Source organism: Talpa occidentalis, unplaced genomic scaffold (genome assembly GCF_014898055.3).
Source record: "Talpa occidentalis isolate TD23 unplaced genomic scaffold, MPIMG_talOcc4v2.1 talOcc4.2, whole genome shotgun sequence".
Classification (NCBI taxonomy): Eukaryota; Metazoa; Chordata; class Mammalia; order Eulipotyphla; family Talpidae; genus Talpa; species Talpa occidentalis.
In genome coordinates this window covers 23342248-23360092 of record NW_023602073.1, presented here as the reverse complement: position 1 = coordinate 23360092, position 17845 = coordinate 23342248, and the positions used below count along the sequence as shown (strand labels likewise).

The following is a 17845-nucleotide window of genomic DNA, read 5'->3' as shown; positions in this document are numbered from 1 at the left end:
TGTAAATATATCACATCTTCTTGTTCCATTTGTCTATTTTGGGGCATTTCCATAACTGGGTTATTGTAAATAATGTTGTAAAAAGCATGGGAGTGCAGGTTCCGTTCGATTTAGTGTTTTACTGTCCTTCGGGTAGATCCCTAGGAGTGTAATTGTTGGATCAAAGGGTGGATCCAGTTTTAGTGTTTTTAGGGTTCTCTACCCTCTACCCAGCTTTCCATAGTGACTGGAGAGTTTATGTTCCCACCAGCAGTGTAAAAGTTTCTTTTATCTCCACATCCTCCCATATTTGTTGTTTCTGGATTTTTTTAACGTGGAAAATTTTCACTGGAGTGAGGCAGTATCTCCTTGAGGTTTTGATTTGCACTTCCCTGATTATTAATGATGTTAAACATTTTTTCACACGTCTATGGCCTTTTCTATTTCTTCTTGGAGAAGTCTCTTTTTCTCTTTCTGTACAATTTTGACTGGAAATTTGCTTTGTTCAGAATATTAATTAAATAGCTGCCTGGCAATCCCCTGTGCTCCCTGTTATGTTCTCCTTTATCTGACCCACGTGTCGCTCTTGTGAGGCCCATGGAGTCAAGAAGTGGGGGTTCCCATAAAGATTCCAAGAAACTACCAAAAGAAAACTGGAGTAGGAGAGACTGTTAAGCAAAGATCTCAGCTTCCCCCAACTACTTGGGTGTTTTCTCATAAAGACTCCCCACATCCATTATGACACCAGTTGCTATGGCAGTGGCTGGCTTATGTGGTCTGTGGTGGAAGAAGGGCTCTCTGCGTGGCAATTCATGGTGGAATGAAAGGAGAAACTTCCCAAGGAATAGTTCTGGGATATTTGGGATCATACGTGGATAAAAATTGCAGTTGATTCCTGCCTTAAAACCCAAGCAAATCTGAATTACAGAAGGACTGTAAAACTAAGGCAAGCCAGCAGTTTTATATTTATTTATTTATGCATACAAGAACTAGGGTACAGGCCAGAGGTGTGGAAGGTGAGAGGTGAGAGGATTCACCAGTGACAGAGTAGGGAAGCAGAACAGGCAGATCTACTGAAATACACTGCTGAGGGGAGCAGCGGGGAGATATAGGAGAGGTCTGCTGTGCCACATGGGTCACCTCCCTTGGCGGGGATTGAACATGTGCTGCAGTGGCTGTGGATTGCTTCAGTGCTGACTCTTAACCCCTGACCCACCAGGGAGGCCCTGGGGGATGGTTTTGATTACAACACCTGATCAGCAGACTCACCTCCCCCTGAAGCCCTAGATGACACAAGCACATTTCCCATTTTTACCCAACCTTCCTCTTTGTCCTCCCACCCCACGTAACTGAAGCGGTATGATTATTCTGTCACTAAAAAAACCAGGTTCTTGCTTTTTCAGTATCACCTGCATTGTGCTGCCTGTGCTACGATGCCTGTTTCTCCTTCAGCGCTGTGCGGCTGACGCAACAGGGAACCACTCAGCCAGCACTGGGGTCCTGTCTCCTGCTGCACACCTGGTCTGCTGAGGCCATCAGCTTCGCGTGGAGCCAGGCCATGAAATCGGGGTCCTGGCCTGGCAGAAACACCCTCTCAGCCCTCCCTTCACGCCAGACAGTGTGGCCTCCCTGTCAACATGGAGGGTGTGGAAACCAGGTCAAGGTCATCCAGCAGCGGCCACATTGACACGCGAGGGCCCCATATGCAGCCCTCACAGAAGGGGTCCTCCTTACCGAAAGGGATTGGTGGAGAAAGGAGTCCTCTGTCCAGTCCCAAGACAGGGCCCTGGGATGCCTCCAGCGGGCGGTTTGTGGGCAGCACCTCTCTCCACATACCCGAAGCTGGACCAGAGAGCAATGGAGAAGCCGCACCCAGAGGTGGTCCCGGACGGGCAGGAGGAGTTACCAGCTCCCAGAGGTGGCCCGGACGGAGTGTCGGTCACCACCCGTCACCAGCGCTACAGCTGTTTGTGAGTTGTGGGCTCACCAACACCAAGCAGCTCACTGAGACACCAGGCCCCAGAGGCTGCTGCCCCCTTCAATGGATATCAGAGGCAGGCCTGAGGGCAGTGGCTCCAGACTCCACCCCCAGCCTCTGAGAAGCTCTTTGCATTCTTTTTTTTTTTTTTAAAGATTTTATTTATTTTTATATAAGAGCTGGGGTACAGGCCAGAGGCACAGGAAGGTGAGAGAATTCACCAGAGACAGAGCAGTCAGAGGACAGAAATACACTGCTGAGGGGAGCAGCGGGCACAACAGGAGAGGTCTACCCCGCCATGTGGGAATCTCCCTGGCCGCCTGGGAATGGAACCAGCGCTGCAGAGGCTGCAGACAGCTTCACAGCACTGCGCTCAACCTGCTGCGCCACCGGGGAGGCCCACTCTGCCTTATTTACGAAGCTTTTTGGCTTCTCTTCTTTCCTTGGAGGTCAGCTGCTGTCTTCCTATCCCATTCAGAGTTCTGGAACACAGTAATCTTTCCTGGGAGGCCAGGAAGAGCATCAGGCCCAGAGTGTGGGTCCCAAGCTGGCGCCTGCCCCGCCTCATCTCGATCAGGGCACCCACCTACCAGGCTGTTTGACCATTCTCTATCCACTGGCTGATTGGACCATTTGCCAATCAGCTCACAGCCAGCACCTGACCCACCACCAAGCACCCTCCACGGGCCTCTCTACTGCCTGCAGCTGGAGGAGCCTCAGTGCTGGGGCTGGTCCCGTGGGGCCCCATGATCCTCCCTGCGGCCCTGAGCCAGCAACAGCTGCCTTCATTGCTGGCGTCAGTCTGCAGCCTTAGCGCTAGTGTGGTCACTAATGGTGGGCAGTGAAATGCCCTCCACGTGCTGCTGCTGCTGCTTGCATTGCTGCAAATAGCTTTTGGGGGCGGACAGAAGATGGTCACTGCCAGTAACCATGAAAGGCTTCCCATGCATGTTGGTTTCTGTCTTCCAACAATCTGACAGGCATGTACAGTCTCAGTTATTAAACTCCTTTTTTTTTTTTTAACGTGGAGAGCATGTTTACACCTCATTACTGTGGTTTTCTTTGCCCTTTTGCATTATAAAGTTTCTTCTCCTTCCCTTTTCAAAGTGAGACTTGCATGAGATCAGGGAGCAAGTTTTGATGGATGCAGAATTACTTCACACCTCAAGTCCTATACAGTTTGGTAAATACAAACCCATGCAGTCAAGGGAAGACCCAAGCCACCATCCTCTCCCCCGTAGTTACTTTAATATTCAACCACAGACATTCTATTTCACCATATAGTGGGTAAAAATTGGGTAAGCCTAGAGTTTATTACAATGGTCAAGAAATACTTGACTCACACCGTTGTGAATCATCATGGTGTTCGATGAGTCCACCTGCCTTGTGAGGGGAGGGTGGGGTCTGAACTCCCTTTGGTTGCTGAAAGTTATCAAGGACATATTCACCAAGTGCCATCAAGGGTGCTGTTTGGAGCTGATTGTGTTTCTTGTTGTTCTGGTGGGTCTTTCTTTCCACTTTGAAAGAGGTGCTACATTTCCTTACGGAGAGAGAGAGTTTGGAGTATTTATAGAGCTTGGATTCTCTATACAGGTCTGGCTAGTTTGCCTTTTAAGAGGTGACAAATGTCATCTCAGTCATTCACCCCTTAGTAAGAAATAGTCCATGAGGTCCTTGTCAGCATCCCAGTTTGCCTACAACTCAGAAAGGTGCTTATCCCCTGTGGAGGGTGCTGTGTGGAGTTGGTGTTGGGCTCCACTAGTCAAGACTGACCCTGGCTTTGCAGACTGAAGGAAATCCCCTTGGAAGGGGTTGACCTGTGTACAGGGCACTCCCTGTCTGCATGTATAAAGTGGAAGCTACAGGACCTTCTGCCTAGACCTCACACTCCGAAGCATACGGTCCCACCAAAAAATCGGTAAGACGAGAGGCAGGGGCGATGCAAGGAGGTGGGGTGAGCAGAAAGGCCAACAGGGGGCTCAGGGGCTGTGATCAGGAGCAGCACCCCCTGGCATTGCCTTGGCGGGGTAGAGACAGGCCCCTCTGACCAGGTCACTCTGGGGGTCCTCGGAAATAGCTTCTGGGCCAGGCTGTTGTGCCAGGAGGGTGGGCTGGAGAGGATGGTTGGGGCCTGGCTGCTGGAATGCCTGAGATCAGATTGCTTTTCCTTTCTCTCTGGAACTTGCTCCTCAGCTGTTTGTGAGTTTCCAGGCAGCCAGGGCCTGAAGCCACTTCTCTCTGTGGCTGGAGGACGAGGGAGGAGGCTGGTGAGATCTAGTGATTATGCATCAGTCACAAAAGAATCCATTACATTCCATACACGCCAAGCAGCCAGCACCCCTGGTATTCATCCTGACCTAAACTTGGGGAAACTGGGGTTCAGAGCAGGGACACCATGGGGTGATCTGGTGCTTAACCATCCTGGGCGTTCTGCCTTCCGCAGGAGGGACAGAGAGTATCGCCTCACCTTAGCCCTTGCGGCTGCCCTGCCAGATGGGGTCTCAAACTCCTACAGCGGCTGCTGGCCTTGGGAGCTTACCCTCTCCCAACACTAGGGCCGGTGCCTCAAAGGTGCACATGACTGTACCTGCTTTGCTGAAATTTGCTTTAATGCATAGGAGGTGGCTGTGGTTATGGAGCAGAAACTTCCTTACACTCAGGGACACATCCCTGCTGATTCAGCTGCTGCAGGGTCAGACCCATAAAAAACTGGGACCACTGCTTCTTGGGCCATTGATGGGGCCACCTTTGCATGCTTGGGAAAGTGTCCTGACCCTGCTGGAAAAAAAGAAAAGAGGAAGTGACAGGTCTGGGGGGTTCAGGGTGGGTGGCTGGGGCTGAGGATGGGGCTGGGGAAATGCGGTTCCTAACGGCCCAGGTGCACAGGAGGACGCGGGCTCGGGTCTGTGTTGCAGCCTCGCCATGGAGCGGCTGAGCGCTGCCAACTCCGCCTTCGCCCTGGCCCTGTTCCGCACCTTGAGTGAAGACAGCCCCGGTGGGAACCTCTTCTTCTCTCCGCTGAGCATCTATTTCGTGCTGGCCATGGTCTTTCTGGGGACCAGAGGAAACACTGCAGCCCAGCTGTCCCAGGTCAGCAGGCACAGACAAAATGAGAGAGAGAGAGAGAGAGAGAGAGAGAGAGAGAGAGAGAGAGAGAGAGAGAGAATCCTTCCTTCCCTGCCAGCGTCTGTACCGAGGATGCAGAGAGCCAGCCTTGGGGCTCTCCCTGCGCATGTAAAATCCTTTTCTGTGCTCAGATCCCCTGTGGCCCCCCCACCCAAGTCTGTGGGGGAGACTTTCAGGACAGTCCATTTGCTGAGGGCTTTCCCTTTGAGTCCCATTTAATGAATGCCAACTTGGTGCCAGCTCTGTGGTGTGATTAGCCTAGAATGGGGGAACAACAAGCCAGGACCCCTGGAGCAGAGCAGGCCTCTGCTGTTCTGACTGCCAGACCTGGCTCTGTGGCCTTAGCCCGTTTTCGGGAATCGGCCTTTCCCGGGTCAGCTTTGCATGTGCAGACCTGCTGGGAACAGAGAACACTGGTCACATAAATTACTTCTGAGCAGATGGACTCCTGGAAATGCACTGCTGTGGAAGTTGGTGGACTGGCTTGCTGAGGGGGACAAGGAGACAGGGGAATCTGTATTCTGAGGCCCCGCCTGTGCCCAATACTGGGTGTGGCTCTAGGTTCTAATGTCCTGGGCTGCGGGCAGGAGGCCCTGCAGAGAACAGGCAGCGTGATGTGATGTGGGGATCTGCAGGGCAGACCCTGGGTGACTCTTCCAACTGGAAAGGTAGGTGATGCCCACCTTCTGCTCCCCTTATAGGTATGGGGGGCACCTGTGCCGGTGTGCCTTATTTCCGAGAGAGGGACCTTGGCTGTCCCTGACAGTGAGGGAAAGGAGTGGCTGCAGAAAAGGGCTTTCTGCCACCCCAGTCATACCTGACACTCACCTGCAGCCAGGACGGCCAGGCCTGGGGTCAGGGTGATGGACCTTCCAGCTGCAAAGCCTCTATGACTCCACTTCACGGAAACATCTCTAAGTGAATGAGACCCGCATCTGCAGAACCACAGATAGAAAAGCCTTTTAAAGTTTCCAGGATTCCACTGGTGCTAATTTGGATTTGCTTCTTAAAAGGTCACCTCAGCTCCATTCTGAGCCTTTCTGGGATTGTGTGACTGTAGTAAGAATAAACTTAAGAGTCTTCTGGACATTTCTATTAAAACAGGTGGATCACAGCACCAGGCAAATGTCCTGTATCTGTGATAACCTGCACTTGTGCACTCCGTGGGTTTGCACTTCTGTGTCTTCAAAGCCAGGAACAGCTCAGGCCTCATAAAGCCATAAAAACATTCTTGATTTGCAACTGATATGTGGGGAATTAAACTTTTGCTAAATATTATGTTTAAAGAAGTATTTTAAATAAGTGAGTTACTGTTGCTCACGGTGTAATTAGGAAAAAAAAACCCTCTCTGTAATATCTTTGTTCCCGCAGAAATGATGATTCTTAGTTTTCAGGATTATTTCCCAGAAATTTCAGTCAAATAATATTGGATAAAATTTTTTGATGATACAAAATTAGATTTGAGTATTCATGTAAACACACCCTTTATGATTTTCTTGGGGAAAGGAAAGACTTGTAGAAATATTTAGTTTACTAACCACTCATATTTGCAGAACTAGAATTATAACTCAAAAAACTGACATAAAAGCTGGCTCTAAGGTGGGATGATTAGGTCTCACAAAGCTGTAAGGTTTGGATTCTCCATTGTTTGTTCTCCAAAGAAAAACTAATAAGGTAATAGTCTGGGGTCATCAGTGCTTAGGAATGAAAACATATTCACCTCATGGATGCAAACGCCTGGGAATCACTTTATAATTTCAAAGTAAATGTTTCTAGAAAATGTTTTCTTCTTTTAGACTCTTCATTTTGATGGGGTTGAGAAGGTTCATTCCAGATTTCAGAGTCTGATCGCTGCTGTCACCAAGCCAGACGCCTCCTATGTGCTGAAACTGGCTAATAGGTTATTCAGAGAGAAAACCTGTGTTTTTCTCCAGGTAAGTACTTTCTGCTTCAGTTCTATTGCTCACTAGACAATGTGTGCTTTTCCCCAGCAAAATCAAGGCAGTTTAAATATTTATAGACAGGAATTCCCTGGTGGCGCAAAGGGGTTAAGCACAGCGCTGAGAAGCTGTCCACAGCCTCTGCAGCACGAGTTTGATCCCCGGCCAGGGAGAAGACCCACATGGCGTGGCAGACCTCTCCTGTCTTGCCCGCGTCTCCCCTCAGCAGGGTATTCAGTCTGCCTGTTCTGCTCCCCACTCTGTCTTGTGCCACCAGGGAGGCCCCAATTTCTATTGTTCAAAGATCTTAGAAAATGACTTCTGTGGATACTGAGTCATTCATAACATTTATTGTCTTCTTTTTTAAAATAGGAGTTCTTAGATTCATCTCAGGAACTGTATGGCGCTAAGCTGGCCAGTGTGGATATTCAGGGCACCTCTGAAGGTGCCAGGAGGGTGATCAATGAGTGGGTCATGGAGCAAACGCAAGGTAAGCGGGTGGACAGAGAGTGGTCCTCACAAAGGATCCTGCCTCTGCATCTCCACTTCCCATCTGCATGGGATGCCCTCTCCACAACCTCTCCCTACCTCCTCTGCCCTCCTTCACCCTGGCGTGTACCCCATTACAGTGCTGTACAGCTATCAGACATAGAAATTCCATGCATCCCTCCTGGTGCAAGGAGTGAGTTGCAGCACTATGAAGCTATCCCCAGCCAGGGAACTGACCCACATGGCGTAGCAGACCTCTCCTGACTTGCACACTGCTGTCCTCAGCAGTGTTTTTCAGTAGATACAGTTGTCCTGCTCCCCACTCTGTTTCTGGTGAATCTTTTCATCTGCTGAATCTCTGGCCTGCACCCCAGCTCATGCAAGCATTAACAAAATAAATCTTTAAAAAAAAATTAGATTCCTTCAAGTGGAATAGCAGACATGATTTATCCAAAGTGCTAAATATTTCCCCCATGTTCCCTCAAACTACATTTTAAATTTAAAGCTACTATTGACTGTAGAATAAAAGGAATAAAAATTGGGGGAGTGGGAGGAGAAATCCAGCCAGTCCAAATTATTTAATACACCACTGGCAGGAAAAACCCTGAGATTTTGTATCAGGGCTCACCCACTTCTGGTTATGACCTTTTTCCTGCATCCTGGCTTGGGGTGTGGCGGGTACGGTCAGCTGTCCAGCTGGGCATCTGTCTCTCCCCCGGTCTGGAATGAGACGAGGCCTCTACAGACACCTGGGGTGTGTACAGGTTTGCTTAGGGGAGCCCACAATTCAGTGGTGGAACCATCCTGCCTTGGCATATTTTGAGGGTTGCTGAGAGGATTTGAAGAAGGACTGACTCTAGTGACTCAAAAACACTGTCATGCAAGACTATATATATTGTTACCCTGAAAAGAATGGCCAATCACAAACACGATTCCTTGTGATCACACTCCATAAAAGGGGCATTTTCCTGTTTTCTGCTCTTCAGCATATTAGACTCATATTGAAGTACAGGCTCTGGGGGGGTGGAGGTGTCACTCATCAGCCTGGTGAGTTGGTGCAGTCAGACACACCACGGGGGTTTTCACCTCAACACCATGTTCAAGCGAAATGAAATGGAAAAGGTCCATTTGAAATGCATTTCAGTGTTGATCAAATGTCAGTTTACATTTGGGGTGCTGTGAAGTGGGTTAACAAAAAACAGCTCACTCTATCATTTTAGGGAAGACTCTGGAAGTGTTGGCTGCAGATGTGGGAGATCACATGACTGTGCTTGAGCTGGTGAGTGCCATCTACTTCAAAGGCACCTGGGAGGACAAATTCAGAAAAGAGGAAACCACCGATGCCCCATTCAGGTTGAATAAGGTGAGTCCATGTACTGCCTCTTTGCTCTACAAGAGCAAACGTCCTCTTTGCTCTATAAGAATGCAGGTAATAGTGATTTTCCTTTAAACCTTTCAGCGAGAAACAAAAATGGTGAAAATGATGTACCAGAAGGAATATCTGCCATTCAGCTACATCCAGGAGCTCCAGAGCCGCGTGCTGCAACTGCCGTACAAGGGTGGGGAGCTCAGCATGGTCATCCTGCTGCCCGATGACATAGAGGACGAGTCCACAGGGCTGGAGAAGGTGATGCTCCTGCATTTTGTCCTTCTCTCTCCTTTCCTGTGTGAGTCCTCCCATGTGTGCTGAGTGGCCAGTGATCAATGTGCACTTACTGATGTCACTGCAAGTTCCAATTCTCTTATAATCTGTCCCGTCAGCATTTAGTACATGGGAGCCCTCCATCTAGAATTTCAGGGACTCTCAATGAACAGTTGTGGGCACCATGTAAAAACCTACCCTAGATGTAATGCTGGTCACAGGCAGCTCATGCAAACTCTCTTAAACTTTAGAGACTGAGTGTTGTTCTATTGAAATGAATTTCTTCAAAATTAACCGCCCCCCAAAATGGCTTATAGCTTCATCCTATGCTCTTAGTTGCTTTTATGACACTCTCCGATCTCCTTACAATGCACACAGATTGTGAATTCAATTCCCAGTAACTTTATCTTAGAAGAAAGCTCTGAGACAAATGAGCTTGAGGGTTAAGCCTGCTTCCTAGTGTGAACTTTGTATGAAGTTCTACTATAAGGACTTGAAGGCTATGGAATCTCTTTCCAGGACTGGGACCAGGCAAAACCTGAAGATTGTGTTTTTTTCTCAGTGTCTCTAGCCTTCCGTGTTATATCGCCAGTTTCTTCTTAATCAAACTTGCTCTCTGGAAGAGATCCTAATGTAGTATCTATTTGCATATACACAGGACGTCAAAATCAGCATGTCCTTCTTTCAATTGTATTTCCACCTTGATCTATTCTTTGATTATAAAAAAGAGTCTCATGAAAGGGATGACCCACAGCAATAGAACAAGTATAATGATGGTTCTGTTCTAGTCCCATCATGGTAATAAAACAGCAGTGATAACAGAGGACACTTACATAGTCCTTACTGTGTCCCAAGTCCTTTAATTCTAATGATAATGTTATATGGTAGGTGCTGTTATTACCCCATTTCAGATGAGGAAGTAGGATCTTTTCTATTTTTCCCTAGGAGCTAAATCTATTAGAGATTATTTCAACTTTATGTGGTTCACAGATCACCATATTGATTATTGTGGTCAGAATAAATAGAATAGAATAGATAGAAGAAAACTGTTACATTTTCCCTTACACCACTCAACCAATTAGTTAACATGTAATGTAGCCTTCACAGTAACAACCCTCAGGGCCCATCACAGTGATTCAGTATATACTGTGGAGTATTACTGTGTCCTGGGAGAGTGGGTAGACAGATGGGTAGGATGAAGCTGTACTCTGGGTGGGTGGATGGAGAGATGGATGGATGGTTGTTTGATGAGCTGATGTCCAACCTCCCTGCACTGTATTTCTTTGCACATTGTAATTCCAGATCGAGCAGCAGTTGACTGTGGAAAAGCTGCGTGAGTGGACCAAGACTGAGAATATGTGTCGTAGGAATGTCCACGTGCACTTGCCCAAATTCAAGCTGGAGGAGACCTATGATCTCAGCTCCAACCTGGCTCGCATGGGTGTGGGAGATCTCTTTAGCAGCAGCAAGGCTGATCTGTCTGGCATGACAGAAGCCAGAGATATATTTGTATCAAAATATACCCACAAGTCCTTTGTGGAGGTGAGTGAGGAGGGCACAGAGGCAGCGGCCGCCACAGCTGTCACAGCTTGGGGTTGCTCGAAGATACAAGTGCAAAATTTTGTTGCGGACCATCCATTTATCTTCATGATTCGTCACAACTCCTCTGGCAGCATCCTGTTCTTAGGCAGATTGTGTTCCCCTTAGAGGCTATCGAAATATACGGTCAAATAGAGTTTTATCATCTGACTTTTAATGCAGATATAACTTCATCAATAAAACTACTGTCCAAATCCAAATCTTTAATTTCCTTTGTAAGTGCAGCTCTGCTGGGTTTTCACATCCAAGTCTGCTGCCACAGGTGTTATATTTCCTCTCTTTACAGTGTGAAGCTCCAGGACTGTTTTTGAAAGTGTCAAGTTAAAACAGACATCCCAGATGTGTAGATACTTGATGATGACAAAGCAGTCATCTGTGCAGGGAAACATGAACACACTGTGCTTCAGTTAGCAGAACTTTAGATGTCATCATAGACACTCTGGGAGTTGCAGGGAACCTTAAAATCAGACAATCAGTTGAAATAGAGGAAAGAATCCCGATTAAGCCCCCATTTAGCAAAGATAACCTTACCTTGATCTTTGTCCTAAAGAGTTACGTGCCATAGGACTAGTTTTCAGGCCACTAAATTTTTTTTATTAATATATTTCTCTTTCATCTTTGTAGTCCATGTTCTCCCACTACCAAATCACCCATGAACTATCATCATATTACCTTGTGTTCATATGCTCTGCCCCCACCTTCTCCTCCGCTGTATGGCTCAGAGCTATGGTCAGCTTGCTAGTTTTGACATTTTCTTGACCTTTTTTTTGGTTTCTCTATATTCCACATATAAGAGAAACGATCTACTATTTATCTTTTTCTGTCTGACTTACTTTGGCTGGCATAATGATCTCCAGCTCAATCCATGTTACCATAAGTGGTAAGAGTTTGCCTTTTTGATTGCCTAGTAATATTCCATTGTATAAATGTACCACATCTTCTTGTTCCATTTGTCTATTTTGGGGCATTTCCATAACTGGGCTATTGTAAATAGTTTTGGAAAAACATGGAAGTGCAGGTTTCCATTCGATTTAGTTTTTTAATGTCCTTTGGGTAGATTCCTAGGAACGTAATTGCTGGATCAAAGGATAGATCCAGTTTTAGTGTTTTAGGGTTCTCTACCCGCTACTCAGTTTTCCATAGAAGCTAGAGCAGTTTACTATTCCATCAGAAGTGCAACATATTTGTTGTTTCTGTTTTTTTTTTTTTAATGTGGAAAATTTTCACTGGAGTGAGGTAGTATCTTCTTGAGGTTTTGATTTGCATTTCCCTGATTATTAGTGATGTTGAACATTTTTTCACACGTCTATGGCCATTTCCGTTTCTTCTTCGGAGAAGTCTCTTTTTCTCTTTCTGCCCAATTTTGACTGGAAATTTGCTTTGTTCAGAACATTAATTAAAGAGCTGCCTGGCAATCCCCTGTGCTCCATGTTGTGTTCTCCTTTATCTGACCCATGTGTTGCTCTCGTGAGGTCCCAGGTAGTCAAGAAGTGGGGGTTCCCATAAAGATGCCAAGAAACGACCAAAAGAAAAATGGAGTAGGAGAGACTGTTAAGCAATTGGGGGGCAACGATCTCAGCTTCCCCCCCACTATTTGGGTGTTTTCTCATAAAGACTCTCCATGTCCATCATGACACCAGTTGCTATGGCAGGCAGTTGCTGGCTTATGTGCTGTGGTGGAAGATGGGGCTCTCTCTGTGGCTATTCAAGGCTGGGAATAAAAGGAGAAAATTCCCAAGGAATATTTCTGGGCCCTTTGGATTCATACGTGGACAAAAATTAAGTTGATTCCTGCCTTAAAACCCAAGCAAACATGAATATCAGAAGGACAGTAGAACTAAAGCAAGACAGGACTTTTAAAAAAGATTTATTTATTTATGCATACAAGAACTGGGGTACAGGCCAGAGGTTTTAGGGGTAAGAGGGTTTAACATAGAAAGAGTGGGGAACAGAACAGGCAGACTGACTGATACACACTGCTGAGGGGAGCAGCGGGCGAGTTAGGAGAGGTCTGCTGCACCATGTCGGTAGCTCTCTGGCCGGGAATGGAACTCGTGCTGCAGTGGCTGCAGACAGCTTCCCAGTCTGACACTTAAGCCCTTGCACCACAGGGAGGCCCCAAGCCACCATTTTTAAAGGATAATGTATGAGTATAGATAGCTTCATGACCTTGTGGAGGGAGTCACAGCTGAGCAGGAGACTAACATGCACACAGCCATTGTTCAATATTTCTAGTCTTTTGGACATTTTTGAAGGTAAATTGGGCTAAGTTCTCTGAGGTTCAAAATACAGTGAACCATACCATCTCACACCTGTGAGAATGGCCCTATTAAAATGACCCCCAAGAAGAAGTGTTGGAAGATGGGGAGAGCCAGGAACCCCATTCCCCTAGATGAAAGCTGGTGTGTTCATTACAGAAAGTGGGCTGCACTGACCTTACGAAATAACAATGGAAATACCATATGACCCAACCTCCCACTCTTGGTCATCTGACCTTATATCAGTCCCAATAGCCATATGTTGTGCAATGTTTGTTCCAGCCCCATGACAACAGCAGCCCGTGGTCCCTGGAATAGCCGAATACCTGTCCGTAGGGGACCGGATCAAGGGTCCACACTGTGCAATATGTTCACCACAAGGAGCCATGACAGGCAGTGATGGAGCAATGGAGCAAGTCCAGGGTACAGTAAAGCAATGAAAAAAAAATACTGGATTTAGCTAGTGGACAATAAGACCAAGTAAAACAAACACTGGGAGACATTAATAAACAAGGGGGGAGGTTGTAGGGGAGGATTAGGGAAGGGGGTGTCCAGGACAGTGGCAGAGAATAATGTTGAACTTCATCCGCAGCACACACCAACGAGACTATAAGAGACTCGGAGGGAAGGTTGAGGGGGGTACGTCCCAAGGAGAGGTGACAGCTAGGTGTGTCCCCGATGACTGGATTTATATTCCAGGTCTCCCCACTTCATTCTGTTACTTTCGGGTACAGGGTGCATCCCCCAAGTGAGGGCCCTGCCAGCTCCTGCAGCCCTAGCCCAGCCCCACCCTGGGGACTGGGACTGACGCCCTCGCCTCTCACACAAAGGGAACTGAAAGTGGATCATGGGTTTACATGGGAGATGTAGAACCATAAACTCTTAGAGTAACCCAAGGGAACATCGTCAGGACCAGCACTAGATGAAGAGTTCTCAGGTCTGACCCAAAAGCACAGTCCATAGGAGGGAAATTGGATAAATTCACATGCAAAGGACTGATCTGTCTGCTCCCCCACCCCCCAACTGAGGAAGATCTCCAGGCCCCTGAGGCGCTGAAACATCCACATTCTAACTGTCACGGTGTATTGTGCCAGTAAGAGCCCCGCTCAGAACCTATTTTAGACCTAATTCCAATAAGATCAAGAACACAATTGTCAGAACCCCTAATCCCTGTTCCTGCGTCCACAGGGCCCCCGGGCCTATCCCTGTAACACACGAGACACAGACTTGGCTCAGCCTTTCCTTTCAAAGAAGCCCCTCACTCTAGGCCAGGGCAGCCCCAGCTTCACTGTGAAGGGGGCGGGTGAGGGTCAGGGAGAACAGGGGTGCAGGAGATGGCAGGGGTGAGGAGCGACCTAAGAACCTGAAAGAGTGAGAGCTTTTGTAGGGATTTTGGACTTGGGCACTCATTCCCACCTAGTATAGCATCTCCCTGTACAAACCTCCCATGGGTCGGGAGTCAGGACCAGCCTCCTGTGAGAAGGCAAATCTAGGAGTGAAGCGATGGCAGCTCTGGGCACTCCCAGCTGGGCCAGCCTCTGAGTTGGGGGTGTATGTGGCCCTGGAGGCTACAGAACAGGCAGAGACGCCCCTTGGGGAGACCACCTCTTCCCAGGGATTTTGTTCCAGACTCTGGGAGGGCAGAGACCCGAGATGACCCCTAGAGCAGTAGTCGCTGGCCCAGTTCAGGGCTCCCAGGTGGAGCCTCTGCGTGGGGAAAAATCCCTGGGGGATAAGAGGTGAATCCATGCCGGGGGGTGATGCCCTCCCCACATCCCCAGGAATATGGGCTTGGTGCTCACAGACCCAGTCTCTGCTGGCTCGATGGTACAACTAAGAATCAGGCCTGTTCCCTCAGATGAGCACCCTGTCCCCCAGCATCTGGAAATCACGCGTTACCTGCCAGAGTGGACATCTTCCTAACACTCCCCACTATTCCTGGGGTGGCCCCTGAGACAGGGAGGGGAAGATCCTCACAGTCATCCCCTGCCCGCCAGCGCCACCGTGTGGCTGGAACAGGAAGGAGCCCTCGCCAGGTCTGGGCCCATGGAGGCCTGGCTGGTCAGCCCTTTGCACTGGGACTTGGCTCTTTTATCTGAGGTGTGGACAGAGAGGGGTGGACGGTCACGGATAAGTCCTGGTGGGGACAAGGGTTTCACCTGCAAGAGTCTGAGCTGGTCCCTGTTGTCCTTGGCTCCTGTCCTCTCCTGGCATCTGGAAGCTGGTGTCCTAGTCAGTGGGGAGCCCTGGTTGTGAGCTCCCAGGAGCCACAGCAGGTCGGTGCACAAAGAGCGCCCTCTGCTGCCCCCAAGTGGGATGGCGGGTCCCCATGGTGCCTGGTCACCCTTAAAGCACACTGACTTGGGTAATGTGGTATCAGCATGTCCTGGGTGTTCTGAGCAACCAGTAGCCGGGATAATCACCAGGGGAATGAGGGTGATTATGTAACAGGGTGGTCCCCAGGAAAGGGGGAAGTTCCAGGTTCCCTGCCCCACCCAAGGGAGGGTGGAGCAGAGCAGGAAGAGGAGAAGCTGCAGAAGAGACTGAGGAAGGAAGCAGGATGGAGCCAGGAGACCTGGAGGAGGCACGTGGAGCCTAGAGACACGTGAAGAAACTGCGCTTGTCTTTTGGTCGTGGACTGGGTGACACAGATGTGGGTGAGACCCGTGGGGAGGTGACAATGGCAGCTTTTATCTTGATGTTGATGTTGCTCTTTTCCTTCCGGGCTTGTCTGGTTATTTCTGACCCTTTGCTGTGGGTCCCCACTGGAAGATGCTTTAGACTTGTGGCAGGCTTTGGGGCCTTGCTCTGGGCCGATCCCATATGGATGGACTTTTACCCACGAGGGGACGGGTAACTTTGGGTGCTTCATTTAGAAACTAAACTCTTTGCCTTACCTGTATTGTTTCCCAGTTTTATTAAAGTTCCTTCCCATTAAAGTCTCATATGTTTTGTGTTGATGTGGCGGATGGCAGAACCCATTTAGAATAGGCAGGTTTGCGGGGTTTGGGCTGCCCCTCTCCCTGTCCTATAACAATTACACTGACCCCCCTGCCAGAGGGGGAACTCATGGAGATACCCAATGTTAGGAAGGATGAATTTGGGGTACATAGCCATTTCCCCCACTTCCATGGTTCACTGCATGTGATGAAAGCACCAAACATAGGGGTGTCATCTACTCAGTGGGCAATGAGCCCTTAGGGGGGTTGCTTGGCACTGCCGGGTGGGAGGTTTAGTGGGTCTACTATTTGACTGGCCTGCTTGGCTGCCATTCTGGTTGCATGTGGTCCATCCTCCAATACAAGGCCAGAACAGCCTGGTTCATCAGTTATATGAAGAGCAGAATGTAAAATACCAGACCCTTTGAGGCTCCTTTCAAATTAAACAAGAGCAGGGATGGCCCTGAGACAATGTGTACACATCAGAGGTATGACAGGGATGCCAGGACTGTTGACTGAGGTATGACTTTGCATCCCAGAGACTGATCAGTGCAACACCTTGTTGATACGATTGGAACCATGGGTGAGAGTCTGAGGGATAGTTTTGTTATTGTTTAAGACTTACTTTATTTATGTATACAAGAGCTGGGGTACAGGCCAGAGGTATAGGTAGAGACCAGAGAGAGAGTCGGGAACAGAACAGGCAGATCTACTGAAACACACTGCTGAGGGCAACAGCAGCGAGACAGAAATCCGCTCTGCCATGTGGATAGCTCCCTGGCTGGGGATTGAAGTTGCGCTGCAGTGGCTAAGGATTGCTTCATAGTGCTGACGCTTAAGCCCTTGCGCCACCGGAAGGCCCTGGGGATGGTTTTGATTACAACACTTGATTGTCAGACTGATAAAAAAATACCTGGTCAGCAGACTCACCTCCCCCTGAAGCCCTAGATGACATATTCACATTTTCCATTTTGACCCACCCTTCCTGCTTGTCCTCCCACCCCACGTAACTGAAGCTGTAGGATTATTCTGTCACTAAAAAGACCAGGTTCCTGCCTTTTTAGCATCCCCTGCATTGTGCTGCCCACACCATGACATCCGTTTCTCCTTCAGCGCTGTGCAGCTGATGCAACAGGGAACCACTCAACCTGCACAGGGTCCCGTCTTCTGCTGCACGCTGGGTCTGCTGAAGCCACCAGCCTAGCGTGGAGCCGGGCCATGAAATAGGGGTCCTGGCCTGGCAGAAACACCCTCCCAACTCTCCCTTCACACCAGACAGTGTGGCCTCCCCGTCAACATGAAGGGTGTGGAAACCAGGTCAAGGTCATCCAGCAGCGGCCACGTTGACACGCGAGGGCCCCAGACGCAGCCCTCACAGAAGGGGTCCTCCTTACCGAAAGGGATTCCTGGAGAAAGGAGTCCTCTGTCCAGTCCCAAGACGGGCCCCCGGGATGCCTCCAGCTGGCGGTGTGTGGGCAGCGCCTCTCTCCACATACCCGACGCTGGACCAGACAGCAATGCAGCAGCCGCACCCAGAGGTGGTCCCGGACGGGCAGGAGGAGTTACCAGCTCCCAGAGGTGGCCCGGACGGAGTGTCGGTCACCACCCGTCACCAGCGCTACAACTGTTTGTGAGTCGTGGGCTCACCAACACCAGGCAGCTCACTGAGATACTGGGCGCGGGCTGGCTGCAGGCCAGAGGGCAGTGGCTTCCAGACTCCCACCCCAGCCTCTGAGAAGCTCTTTGGCTTCTCTGGACCTTTTTAGCTTCTTTTCTTTCCTTTTTAGCTTCTTTTCTTTCCTTCCCCTTTGGAGGTCGAGGGCATAGTAGTGTTCTTTCCCGAGAGGCCAGGAAGAGCATCAGACCCAGAGTGCGTGTCCCAAGCTGGCGCCTGC

At 49.1% G+C, this 17845-nt stretch overlaps 1 protein-coding gene across 2 annotated transcripts; it reads left to right on the top strand.

The window, feature by feature from the left end:
• The first annotated feature begins 2116 nt into the window (after positions 1–2116).
• Positions 2117–10875, top strand: LOC119251904 (leukocyte elastase inhibitor A-like). 2 transcript variants are annotated; one of them, XM_054698423.1, is made up of 7 exons: positions 2117–2406; positions 4873–5047; positions 6880–7017; positions 7396–7513; positions 8733–8875; positions 8972–9139; positions 10457–10875. In XM_054698423.1, the coding sequence occupies exons 2-7, from the start codon at positions 4880–4882 to the stop codon at positions 10859–10861; spliced, it is 1140 nt and encodes a 379-aa protein (XP_054554398.1). In that variant the 5' UTR covers positions 2117–2406; positions 4873–4879; the 3' UTR covers positions 10862–10875. The 2 variants fall into 2 exon arrangements, with proteins under 2 accessions (XP_054554398.1, XP_037375070.1); XM_037519173.2 differs by lacking the exon at positions 2117–2406 and adding an exon at positions 3735–3875.
• Positions 10876–17845: the final 6970 nt, after the last annotated feature.